This window comes from Sciurus vulgaris, assembly GCF_902686455.1.
Source record: "Sciurus vulgaris genome assembly, chromosome: 8".
Classification (NCBI taxonomy): Eukaryota; Metazoa; Chordata; class Mammalia; order Rodentia; family Sciuridae; genus Sciurus; species Sciurus vulgaris.
In genome coordinates this window covers 121,336,598-121,350,106 of record NC_136468.1, presented here as the reverse complement: position 1 = coordinate 121,350,106, position 13,509 = coordinate 121,336,598, and the positions used below count along the sequence as shown (strand labels likewise).

General features: G+C 42.9%; 2 protein-coding genes across 4 annotated transcripts in view; one reads left to right on the top strand and one right to left on the bottom strand.

The window, feature by feature from the left end:
* Nucleotides 1–13,509, top strand: part of RSPH14 (radial spoke head 14 homolog) — a 239,423-nt gene that overhangs the window by 86,536 nt on the left and 139,378 nt on the right. Inside the window, exon 7 of one of the 3 annotated variants that reach the window (XM_079149736.1) lies at nt 3,880–4,066. The exons of the other annotated variants lie outside the window; for them this stretch is intronic. Within the exon in view, the coding sequence (XP_079005862.1) occupies nt 3,880–3,953 (74 nt within the window). The 3' untranslated portion in view covers nt 3,954–4,066. Of the gene's footprint in view, nt 1–3,879; nt 4,067–13,509 lie in introns of those variants that run through there. 3 annotated transcript variants of the gene reach the window in all.
* The window catches only part of LOC306668903 (sodium/glucose cotransporter 1-like), a gene marked incomplete at both ends in the record, with an annotated part of 83,837 nt that continues 74,356 nt past the window's right edge, over nt 4,029–13,509 (bottom strand). The window contains one exon of the mRNA XM_079152638.1: nt 4,029–4,247. Coding sequence (XP_079008764.1) covers nt 4,029–4,247 — 219 coding nt within the window. The remainder of the gene's footprint in view (nt 4,248–13,509) is intronic.

Genomic DNA, 13,509 nt, shown 5'->3' with positions numbered 1-13,509 from the left:
TCCTTCCACAGGGGGTTCTATGGCTTGAATGTGATAAGGTACATAGGGAATGAAAACAGCAGGCTACACGAAATGTAGACTATCATCACTATTGTTTGCTTTCCTCCATAGACCATGAGCTCTGAGAACAGTTTCTATGTGCTTTGTTTAGGGCTACTTCCTAGAGGCACACAGTAGGCATTCAAAACTGTCAGGTAAGGATTAGAGAAAGGAAGGCCTGGCTTTTGTGAATAGGACTTCAGAGTATAATTTTCATGATTCTGGGTGTGCTTCCCCCAAGATCACTTCAAGGCACCTGAAACATTTCCTAGACACAAATAATTTATTTATTTTGGTATGAGAAGAAAGAGGACGGAGAAGTTCAGGGAGCCCCTATAGACACACAGCCCAGGAGTGGCCTATATTTGCTAGCTAAAGGGAATCTAACACATGTAACACATGGGCTCATCTCCTGTTAATGTCAGACTGGGAGTGTGACGGGGAGAGCTAGCATAGGGAACTTTCCCCCTTCCCTCCCCTTCAGGAATACAGTAAGGCAAAAGTCAAAACAGTGGTGAGTTATATGGAGGCCAATTCTGTTAGAACAGAGGCTTCCTAGGCCTCACCCATGGTCCAGGAAGGAGCTGGAGTTTCCAGCTACTTGGCAGCTGTTGTTCCATGGCTGTGGTCATCAGCACTGGGTACCTGTGGATGAGATTCCCCAGTAGGGGTGGAAAAGGAGTAGGGCTTACACCACACAGTATCTTTGCCAGAAGGGGCATGCTTCGAAAATGAGGAGACAACAAAGCAATGGAGGATGGGTATAGGAAAGAAATGGTGACAGTCAAGTAAACACAAGCAAAACACCCCAAATATATCTAGAGATAAAAACCCAAAATTAAATTTAAAGTGAAAGTCAATGCTTATGCAGTAAATCCATTTGGAGAAAATGACTCATTTTGGAGAGGAGCAGATGTTCTCATTTACATAGTCTCTATAATCATGAATGAACTTTGTTCTGTCCCCTATGGCAAGCATGACCAGCAGCTGGTCACATTTGATGCACAACACCAAGGGAGAGTTTCCATTAGTGTAATCCTTGACCTCATATCCTTGGGTCTCCTGCATCCACTTCAGGATGAGGGAGTCTGGGAAAGGCAGCAGTCCTGCCTTCCCTGTGGACAATCCCAACCTGAGCTGTTTCAGAAGAAGTAGATGTGACTGAGGACTACAAGTATAATCAAGATTATTCCATTGGCATTGACCACTCTGCTCCAGAAGGGTTCTTCTGATATGTCACCCCACTCTGTACCTTCTGCCTTTTTCTTGGTATCCTCCAGCTTCCTGATTGCTGATTCTGGGGTCAGCATCTCTGTACCTCCTGACATATTACCATGCTCCATCTTCTCCTTGGTCACCTCTAACTTTCTGGTTGCCTCTCCTGGGGCCAGCACCTCTGTACCTTTGGCTATGTCACCATGCTCTATCTTCTCTTTAGTTGCTTCCATATTTTCCTTTGTGGCCTTTTCAGGGGACAATTTGGGACCTGGCTGTGGCTCCAGACCACAGAAAAGGTCCCAGGTTTTCCAGAGGCAGGTGTTGGCCTCCTTGAACTTATCTGGAACATAGGAACAGGCAAAGGTCAGGAGGCATGCACGCCATGACCCAGGAGAGAAGATCTCAAAGGGAATCATTTCTCAACAGCAAGTCCAGTATGAAGTCCAACAACTCACTCCTAATAAAGAAGTGTTCAGCCTGAACATGGAATGTCTATAACCATCCTCAGAGATGTGACTGAGGTAAAGGGTAGAAAAAAGGACTTAGGAAGCACTCTGGGAGCAGAGTAGGTCTGCAGAGCTATCAGCTATACCCAGAACCCCTAATTGGGCAGCTGACATAAGTGTAATAGGAGCACAGCCCTTCCATGTGCACCCTGTTGTTCCATGGCAATGCCCTTCCCTGTTTTTGTAGGTCTAGAACAGGTGGTGGCTGCTCCTCTGAGCATGTACTCCACCCAGGTCACTAGTATTTGGAGGATGGAGAAAGCCCTGCAAGTCCTGGAAATAAGACACTACTTTCTTTGACAGTTGCTGGGAAAGTATCTTCTCCAGGAAGCAGCCAGTCTCTCTGCTTGGCCCAGTAGGGCATTTGCAGATGCCTGGGTCCTTATAGGAACTTCCTATTGTACAGGAGGGGAGACTAAGAATTACAGAAAGTTTTCCATTCATTTTCTTAAGGCAAACTAGTGGAAGTACCGGACTGTGGAGCTTGAATTTTACTCCAGTGTCAGCACTATGGATGCTGGCTTGCCCCTTGGGACCTGCGTAGGCCTGGGTCAGCACCACGGTCAGCTCCCAGCACAGTAGTATGGACTCAATGGCTGCCTGGGATTTAACCTTAGAACCACTCCTGGGAATGGTTCCCTTCTGAATGACAAGACAACCCCATTTTAGTCAGAGTGGGCTCCCAACCTACTGTGGAGGTTGAGAAGGCATCAGAGATGATGGAACCCACCTGACATGGATGGAAGAGTCTGTTAGAAGGGGAAGGGTGTCTGTAGCTGGAGAACCTTAAAGCCAGTGACACAGATATATGATGTTTGGACTGAGAAGTCTGATCACCAGTCATACTCTTGCTTCTGTTCTCAGACACCCAAGTTATAACACTGTCATGCAGCTTCCAGGATCTAAGATGCAGCTGGAAGAGGTAACTAGAATTGAAAAGGCAACTAGTCGTTCAACCACAGCCCAAAGGCACAACTGTCACCCCAAATAGACAAGGCAGGATGATGGGCAGCTGTCTGGCCTAGGGGCTGAAAGCCCATATTTTGGAGTGAGACTGCCAGTTTTTAAATCCCAGCTCTAACACTGTCTGGTCATCTACAGGGCCAGGGACAAGTTATCTGACTCCTAATTGCCTTAGTGTCCTCAGCTTTTAAATGTAGTAGTAGTTGTACCTATCACACATGAGTATAATTTTGGCAGCATCTGGAAGATTGTGGGTATTCAGAGGGTCAGCTTAAAGGAGAAGAACTGTCAGCAGGTATCAGAGGAGTCTCCAGGAGTATAGGATCCTATGCCCAGTGGAGACCACTGGGGTACTCCCCAACCAAATACACCATCTCCTTTTGCAGATATCAGGAGGGAGCCCTTAGCCTCTCTGGACTCTGAACTTCCCCAAGAGAAGTGTGTGCAACCCTGCCCCAGCTAGAACCCTGCTTTCTTCCTAGCTAGGCCCTTTTCTTCTCTCCCTTCCTCCCACAAACTCATAGCCTCTTCACCACTCTCTACCCCAGGCTCAGGACTAATCTCATTATGTCCTTTATCCCTGTTTGCGTCAGGGACTGCAAGAAGCTCAGGTCACCTCTGCACCCCCGCCATGGCCCTGAATACTCCTTTTCTGACCCTATCTGCTAAAAACCTTTCTCTGACTCTGAAGGCCCAGGGCCTCAGTCTCTCCCAGGGACATTCTTAGCCCTCCTTGCTTGGACTGAAACCTACTTATCCCATAGACCTGCTTCTGGTAGGCCCTCGTAGGTAGGGCTGCATACTCCCTCCCTGCTCCTGCATCCATGCTAGACAGGGCTGTCTCCTGTCCCCTTCACTGCCTATTCCCCTCCTGGCACCACACCAACAGATAGCTCTGTTGGAGGTGCAACAGTACGTGGCTAAACCCAAGGACAAGTTCTTGGGCATGGTCTTTCTTCACCCATCAGTGTTTGCCTCAGTGGCTTACCTCACCTCTTGAAACACTTTATGACACCAGACACTTGATTTTCTGTCCCCTTGCAGGCTCCCCCTCATTGCCTGAGTGCCCCTTTCTTCAATCCTGACTTCTCTACTTTCACCACCCCCAGGGGGCACTCAGCACAACTCCTTTCTTCCATATCCCTCCCCTCAGCCCAGCCTGCTTACCATGGATGTTGGATGGCATCACAACCTCTGCATGCCCTAACTGCCCCAGGAAGCATATGAGGGAAAATGAAAGCCAGTGCCTCTGCTTGGAAGAACATTTCTGAGGATGAAGATAGTGAGGCAGAAGGTGCTGGGTTAGCAGCACAGGCCATACATTACTCTAGACCACTTCACACAGGACCCCTCCCAGGGCTGTGGATCTTCTTTCTCACCTTCCTGGGATGGGAGATTGGGGAATCTCTTCCACTGTATCCCTGCATCTAGATCTACCCTTTCCTCTTGGCTGTTGCGTAAACTCCAGCAGAGCCCATGAAGCTGTAGGGTGGAGAAAACAGGGCATGTTACCTCTGGGCCCTGTCATGCAGCCATAGAAAACCACAGACTACAGCTGGGACTAGGGTCCTGATGGACCAAAAAAAATCTGGTTATTAGATTTTAATAAAAGATGAAAGGAAAATCATTGGAACTATGATTTGGGTTTTAGTTCTGGCTAAGGTATCCTGTGATTGTGTGACTTTGGCAAAGAGTGGTAAAAAGAGTATGTCCTTCAATGTAAAGCTAGTGATTGGAGGCAATGAACTCAGGGATCTTTCCCATTTTGAGGGTCCAAAAGCATGCACCCTTTCAGGCTGGGAGAAGCTACCCATTACTTTTGTGGTACCCTACTTCTGATGGTCAGAAGCTTCTGAAGCTCTGTCAGGGCATCAGACAGCAGGAATGCTGCCCAGGAGGGGTTTTACCTGGCTCTGGAGCAGAACTTGATTGCTCAAATTCAATAGCATATTTGTGGATGCCAAGGAGGGACAATTTATTTTCTCTCTGCTCTCTAATTATTTTATTTTCCTAAAAACATATATGAAAAGTAACAAAACCTTGGGAAGTAACAAAATTCAGTCAATTGCTGCTTCTTGTGTGGGGGGGTAGGGTAGCAAAAGCACAAGTGAACATTTCCACCAAATCTAAGTCTATCCAAGAATATAGTATATCCAAACCCACTACACCACCTTGGTGCAGGTATAGGTGAAATTCTGCCCTGCATGGTTTCCTGTTAATACATAATGGAATACTTATGATCCTCACTGGCTGGCAGCCTCCCCAGCCTGTCCCACTCCAAGATTCGGCCTTGTCGTTCAAATAAAAATGTTGGGACTACAATCGTGTTGTGTTGATGACAGACTCAGCTTAACCTTTAAATGTTTCTTGATAGTGTCATATTCATACATTTTGCCTTCCCAGCAACACTATCAACCTCCTGTGGATGAGGTCACTGGATGTGCTAGAAGAGCCTGGGTCCCAGTGATGTGCAACATCTGTGTGCTTCTGAGCATGGATGATTTGAGGGCATAAAGTCCTATCTTCTCTGGTTGTGGTGAGCAGAGGTGCCATTTGGAAGGCTCAGGCCAGTGCCTGGCATGTTGTCACTGATCCATAAGTGCTACTTTTTCTCTTTGGTTCCTCCCCTCTGGGCAGCTACTTTGTCTTTTCCAGAGCACTGATGCTTTGCTAGGGAGCAAACATACTTGACTGACCAAGTAAGAAGTGGACAGCAGAAAGCTGGCAGTAAGAGAAGAGCAGAAAAGAATGCCAACAATTTGAACGATGAAGGCCCTGAGGAACAGGAAACTTAAAGTCAGCCACCCCCAGGGTTTTAAGACATTAGGAGTAGGGGAGTCTCCCATGCTGTCATTGATTCAGGAGAATTTGCAGTGAAGTGTGAGCATCTGGTTCTTCTCTCCATTTATTATGTTCCTCTTCCAAGTGGGCTATGTATGCAAGAGAGGAATGAATCAAATGGAAAATACTAAGAAGAAGGAGTGGCCAAAACGGAGCTGGGGATCACTGAGGTTTGCAGTCTTCCAAGTTTACCTGTCCCTGTGACTCAAATCCTGACAACAGAATACCAACTTTTGTCTAAATTCTGAGGAAAGTTGTAAGGCACAGTGCTTTACATATTAAAGCCCTTCTGAGTTCCTCCCTAAACTCCAGATCTCTTGATTGCTGGCTAGATGACCAAGATCCTTATTCCTTCCACTTTCTGGTGAGGTCAAGTCCCTGTCCTGCTAAGGTGCCAAAGTAGGTGACATGGTGGAGGCAGTATGAGATTTAGAGTCAGGTTGGAACCCAGATGGGCCACTTACTAGTTTTGTTACTTTCAACAAATTAGTTAACTTCTTTGAGTCCAGGTAAATAAACATCTAAAACTGGTAATTAACACTTGCTTCCTGGGAGGTAGGAAATGGATTATGAGAAGGCTATGAAGCACAGCTACAGCATCTGTGCTTTCCCCTTCCTGGTGGCTTAAATCCCTTTGGGTGGGCAGTAACTGGGACTTCCCTGATTATATTAATTCATATTGAGGTTAGTTAATTTAACACTTCCAAGGAAAATTTGTATTTTATTAGTCAAATGATCAATCTAAATGAATACCTAATTGGCAAATCATTGAAGAGCTTTTAGTTTTTTGGGGGTAATGCTGGGGATTGAACCCAGGGACTGGCACATGTTGGAAGTACTAAGAACTTTACCACTTTGCTATGTCCCTAGCTACTAGTGTTATTTTTTTAAAGGCAGGCCATTTTTTAAATAGGCAAATTATTTCTGTGTTATTTGCCTATCTTTGATGCACCAGAACCCCACAATTAGCCCCTAGTCCTCCCACTTCCAAAGAGAATTCAGGAATCCAGGCACTCTTCCCCAATTTGCTCCACCCTGGGACCAGAGCATTCTAACAGCAGCACTTACATATTTATCCGGAATTGGGTCTGTGATTAAGGAGATCCCCAGCATGCTCAGAAGACTAACTAGGAGGAGGAGCATGCTAAAATAGAGGTAGTGCATGCCACAGATAAGCACGGGGCACTTGCTGTTGTTCTCGCAGGTCTGGAGTCCGTAGGCTAACTCGGCCAACAGTCGAAAGACACCAATTGCAATTCCCAAAATCAGCCCCCAGAAGGCACCCTGTCAAAGGAGGAGCCCAACAGAATCACTTGGGAAGAAGACAGGTGATGAGACAAACCACTTTCATTCTCATTCCCCTTGCTAGTTGGGTTCTAAAACTAGTTATAGTGAGGGCATTGATGCCTAACAGAAGATAATATGAGCAAGTGAGAAGATGCCAGACCTGAGACACTGGTACTATCTCAGGTTAATTAGAGAACTTAAGAAAAATTGGAAACACTATTAAGTGAGAACATGAATACGCATCTCAAACTAAATGTGTCCCCAAAGAACCCCATCTCCCCAATTTCCCCATGTGGCACCTCCATTTCCCTGTTTGCTCTGGTGCCTTTCCCCAAGCTCTAGCTCCTTTCTTTTCATCCTGCCATCCCACCAACCCTTCAGCAAACCCTGTTGGTTCTAACCACAAAATGTATCCAGAGTCTAATTCCTTGCCATCAACTCCATGGTCATCATGTTAACCCCACTCTGCCATCTTTTCCTCACACAGTTGGGTTCCCTACCTTGACTTCTTATTGTTCACTGGCCCTGCAGAAACTAGGTAGTTTCTCAAAGCTTACATAAGAGAATGCCATGCCTTTATCTAGACCTCCAATGGCTTATTATCACCTGCCACCAGAATCAGACCTCAACTCCATACCACAGTTCACCTTGCCTGGTTCTGCTACTCTCCCTTGGTTATTCCACTCCAGTCATAATGTCCTTCTTGCATCTTGAACCTATTCACTTTGCTCTTGGCTAGGGCCTTTTCACTTGCTCTTCTCTTGGCTTGGCTCTCTCCATAGACCCTGGTATTTCTGTTTCATTATTCAGGTTTCAGATTCTAGGTCACTTCCTTAGAAGAAGTCTCTTGCCACTTTATCTCATATCCTTGTCTGCCCCATCCCCTAACCTTCTCAGGTGCCTCCATGATCCTTTTTAATCTTTTAAACAGCACTATGTCATTATCAGTAATCTTTATCTGCTCAATGTGTATCTTCTGTCTCCAATTAGACTACTCCATGAGAATAAGGACTTGATCTTGGCTTTGGAAGTGTATTTGGAGCCTGATTTGGGAGGAGGTGAATGTCAGAGGGAAGAGAAAGGCAGGAAAATATTGTGGGATAAAGACCTAAAACAAAAAATCCAAGGAGAGGATCCACAGGAAACAATTCCTGAAGGAGATGGGTAGCAGCTAGATGAACACATCATCCAAAACAGGGTGGGAGAGAGGGCCTGGAATAGTGCTCTAAGTTGAAGAGGGTACATGAAAAGTGGCTGCAACCATGGACTGGGGGTAGCAGGAATGTTCCTGACCAGATCCCTCCATTTTCCTTGGCGACTCCCCCCATTCCCTGAAGTTGGTGTTATAGGAAACAGGCAGAGTCCCTGACTGCCTGCCTCTCTTGCAAGTGCCCTTCCAAGGAAAGCAAATAAAAGCAACTCCAGCACCTGGACTGCTTCCCCTGCATTCTTGCTGCTAAACTGGGTCCTGATGAGCTGGGTAGAACAGGAGCACTGGCAGGTTGTCTAGAGGGTTGAACACCTCGAATTAAAAAAAAAAAATAAAAGAAAGAAAGAAGGGGAAAAAAAGAAAAACAAAACAAAATTAAAAAGAAAGAGAAACAAAACAAACAAGATTGAACACCTAAGGTGAGCCTTGAAGAAAGTATCAGTCAGGTGGAGTAGTATTCCTGGCAAAAGAAACAGTTCATAACAAATGAAGAGAGGCTAGAGACATCAGGGGACAGTACAGCAAACAGCACTGACTGGGGCCTGGGGGCTGAGCATGGAGAGGACAAGTCCTGAGAGATGGGCAGGGTCAGGTCACAGGTGCCATGCTCAGGGACACATAAGGACCACTCACCCAGTGCTGTTCAGGGAAACAAAAAAGTTTAAGAAATGACTCAAAAATTTAAAAATAAAATAGAGAAAAGAGTCAGGCAAGCTATACTGTCAAAGTCTTACTGGCAAAATGATCAAACCATCAATTGGGATCTTTATTTGGTCTTAAGTGTGACTGAAAGAGATGGTCCAAATAGGTCTGAATTCCTCAATTCAGAGAAGGTAGAAGGAGCCCACTGCTGTATATCCCCCACGTGAGTGTGGGACCCCAACAATGACACATCCATGTACATAGGTAATAGAAGATTATTTTCTTGCAGCCAAATATGTGGGTGGAAGAATCATTCAGTTTTGTATCATCACCTCCACAAATGTAAGGTGATTAGTCTTGCATAGTATGGCTGAAAATTGATTATATTAGAAAGGGAGGAAAACAAATCACTCTTTCCCCCCACATATATAAGCAAGTTTGGAACAAATCTGCCCAAGAAGACATCATCTCTCAGAAAGCAGTGCCCTCCTAGGGCAACTCTGTTAAAGACCCCTACAGTGTGAATGCGATAACCCCTCACACCATTCCATGCCAACACCCACCTTTTCATTGACTCTTTTACAAAATATAGCAAGCAGGAATATGGCGGTGACTGGTGGAGTCAGGTAACTCTTAGCAACCTGTGTATATTCAAACAGGTTTTTACTGTGAGCTGTTTCTATAACACGGATCCAGGTAATGGTGACAGCAAGTAAGGCTATAACAAAAAACCTGCAAATTAAACCAACATTTAGTGAGGAGTTTGATGAGTTTCCCCTGCCAATAAAATATCTACAACATGTACTATTAATTCAGTTATTTCCTACTTTTTAATTTTATTTTTAATTTTATTATTGTTTTTTTGAAGTGCTACTGATTAAGCCCAGGGCCTTACATATGCTAATAAAGTGCTCTATCATTGAGCTATACCCCCAACCTTATTTCTTACTTTAAATTCAGGTGCCCATTCATAAGTATGGGGAAAGAGGAGATAGCAATACCCTTAACCACAAATGGGTGTCATCGGGCTACAGATAAAAACCCTTCAAGTTCTGAACAAATGAAATTGAGTATCCATACTAGACAGTCACCAAATTTGGAGGGCATATTTAACTAAATGTGGAGGTGCAGTCTATCTTAAAATATATAATACATAAAAAATACTAATTTCTTGAGAAGCAATTCATTTTTAAAAAGTTCATACAGATTATTTTGGTTCACAGTTTTAAAGATTCAACAAGTTGAGAAACATTTTATGCAACATAAGTGAGAGTCATTGCAGGATGCAAGGGTGGTTCAATATTAGAAAATCAATCAATGGAACACACAAAATTAAGATATGGAAGGGGAGTAAAAACCCACCTATATTCCAACTGACACAATGAAATGTTTAACAAAATGTAACACCTTTTTTACAGTGGAAAAATACATTGAGAATACTGGGAGTAGAAGGAACTACCTCAACATGACAAAGGACATTTATGAAAAACGCATAACCAGTATCATACTCAATAATGAAAGACTAAAAGCTTTCCCTTTGAGATCTCTAAAAAAAAAAAAAAAAAAAAAAAAAAAAAACCAAAACTGGGTAGAGGCTACAAATTTTCATTATTTTTTCTAAGTCAATGATTTTAAATATGTATCTCTATAAAATCATTCTAAATTAAATGTCATCCCAAAGATAAATAATAATTACATATCAATAAGGGCTGAAAAATTATAATTTTGAGAGAGTGAATGTAAACTAGAAAGGAGCAATCCAATTGATAGTCAAAGAGGCAGCAAAGAAGCAAATTTGATAACTATGGAATAGTTCACACTAGACTAACCTTCCTATAAGTGACAAGGATAAACTCCAGGTCACCTATAAAAATGGCTTAAAGACATTGAGGAATAACTGAAACTGGACAGAAGTGACAAGGAATCCAATCCTTGAAATAAAGGAACTACATGAGGTGAGATATTTATACAGCTTTTCTACTGAGGGCTCTCCCTAGTCTTCCAGTGGGAAGTGGCCAGCAGTTAAGCACAGAGTCCCATTCTTACTGAGTTGAGTTGAGGTTGAGGATTCAGAGCAGTTGAAAATTTGGGGAGAAATTCTAGAAAGCAGGGAGCCACAGAGCAAGGGGATCCAAATCTGCATATAAACTCCCCTTGAATCCCTGGCTAACCCCTGAACTGTGCACTTGTAGGAGAATTTCCAAAGAGTCCATCAACAGGCAACTGTAGGAAAGAAGAAGAAAAATGAGCAAAGATTCCAGTTGCTGCTTACATTAAGGGAGACACAAATTAGATCTGGAATTCCATTAAGTTAGAGGGACTTTGTAACAACCTTAGGTTTTTCACTGAAACCCCAGGAGGGTCATACCTTAGGAATACAGACTATATTCCAGGGCTAAGAATTCACCCTAAGACTAAGAGAAAAACTGAAACAAACTACTCTATCAAAGTATAAAATTAGATATTTACAAGTTTAAGGTGATCAGCTAGTAACCTACCTGAGTGTTAGGACAAAAATTAATACTTTATAGAGGAATGGGATCCAGAGTTCCTGCATATCATTAAAAATATCTAGCATATATTATTTACTAAGCATGTTAGGAAAAACAAAATGTGACCCACAACCAAGGAAAATGAGAAATCAGCAGAGAGATCCCAAGTTGACTCAGATATTAAAATTGGCAGACAAAGGATTTCAAAGCAGCTATATTAAAGGTTGTAAAGGAAATGATGGTTATGAGTGAACAGACAGGAAATCATGGCAGAAAACTGGAAACCATTTAAAAGCTTTGGAAAGGAACCAGATAGAAATTCTAGATGTGAAATTCCTGTTCAATATCTGAAATTAAAAATTTGCTGATTGGTCTTAACAATAGATTGGAAATGGCAGAAGAAAGGGCCAATAAATTCAAAGATAGATCGATAGAACTAAACAGAAGAAAACAGAGAAAAAATTTAAATAAAAAGTCCTAATGTAGGTGTTGGAGAGGATGTGGGGAAAAAGGTACACTCATACATTGCTGGTGGGGTTGCTAATTAGTGCAGCCACTCTGGAAAGCAGTATGGAGAGTCCTCAGAAAGCTTGGAATGGAACCACCATTTGACCCAGCTATCCCACTCCTTGGCCTATACCCAAAGGACTTCAAATCAGCATACTACAGAGATACAGCCACATCAATGTTCATTGCTGCTCAATTCACCATAGCCAGATTGTGGAACCAACCTAGATGCCCTTCAGTTGATGAATGGATAAAGAAACTGTGGCATATATATATATATATATATATATATATATATATATATATATATATATATACACAATGGAATATTACTCTGCCATGAAGAATGATAAAATTATGGCATTTGCAGGCAAATGGATGAAATTGGAGGATATCATGCTAAGTGAGATAAGCCAGTCTCAAAAAACTAAAGGACGAATGATCTCGCTGATAAGCGGATGAGGACATATAATGGGGGGTAGGAGGGGTTAGCGTTAGGGTTAGGGTTAGGTTTAGGGTTAGGGATAAGGAGGGTGGTAAGAATGGGGGAAGGAAGGACTGTATAGAGGGAAAAGAGGGGTGGGAGGGAGGGAAAAGAGGGGTGGGAGGGAGGGAAAAAATAACAGAATGAATCAAACAACACTGCCCTATGTAAATTTATGATTTTTAATTAAAAAAAAGTCCTAATGATCTATGGGACAATATCAAAAGGGCTAATATATATGTAAGTAGAGTGACAAAAGGAAAAACAAGGCAGAAAAACATTCTAAGAAAAGGTGATCAAAACTCCCCAAATTCAGTGAAAACCATTAATTTATAGATTTCAGCTCAGCAAAACCTAAGCAGTATAAACACGAATGTGTGTATGTGCGCACATGTGCACACACACACCCCTCATAATAAAACTGTCAAAAAGTCAAAAATGAAGAGAAAACTTTGAAAGTCATGGAGAAAAAGATATATATTCATACAGAGAGCAAAAATATGAATTATGACTGACTTCTCATCAGAAGCAAGAGGGCAGAAGAGAATAGAAGAGCATCTTTAAAGTAGTGAAAGAAAAATATTGTCAACCTGGACTTCTATATTCAGTGAAAATGTCCTTCAAAAATAGAGATGAAATAAAATTTTCTGATAAACAAAAACTGAGAATCTGTCAGTCTATTTTGTGCTGCTTTAACAGAAAACCACAGACAGGGTAATTTATAAAGAACAGAATTTTTTTGGGGGGGGGGTGTTGGAAGCCCAAGATCAAGATACTGGAATTTGGTGTCTGGTGAGTGCTATGTGCTCTGGAGGAAAAGAACACTGTGTTCTCATATGGCAGAAGGGCAAGAGAGCCTAATGCTGCTTTTGTAAGTGCCTTAATCCCATTTGTGGCAGGGAGAGGGTGTCATGAACTAATCAGCTCTTAAAGGACTGAACTCCTGAGCACTTCTTTGGTGGTTCTGGCAGGGGAGTGCAGCAACTTGTATCCCTTGACCAAAAAATGGTCCTCCTCTACTGGGAAGGTCACTTTCTTCGCTGAGCTTACAGCTTTGGGAGGGAGGTACTTGGGGTAGTGAGGGAGGAAGGGGATACCCACCTAACCATCAGATCAGCTGAATCAACCTTGGTGATCAATGGGGTGACAGATGTAGTAGCCAGATTGCTCTCACATCCGTGACTGAACTCTTAACACCATCACAATAACCATTACATTTCAACATCTGAATTTTGAAGGGGATAAAATTCAATTCACAGCTTTACTTACTTTAAGACTTACTGTAAATGTACAGTAACCAAGACACTTTAATAATGGCAT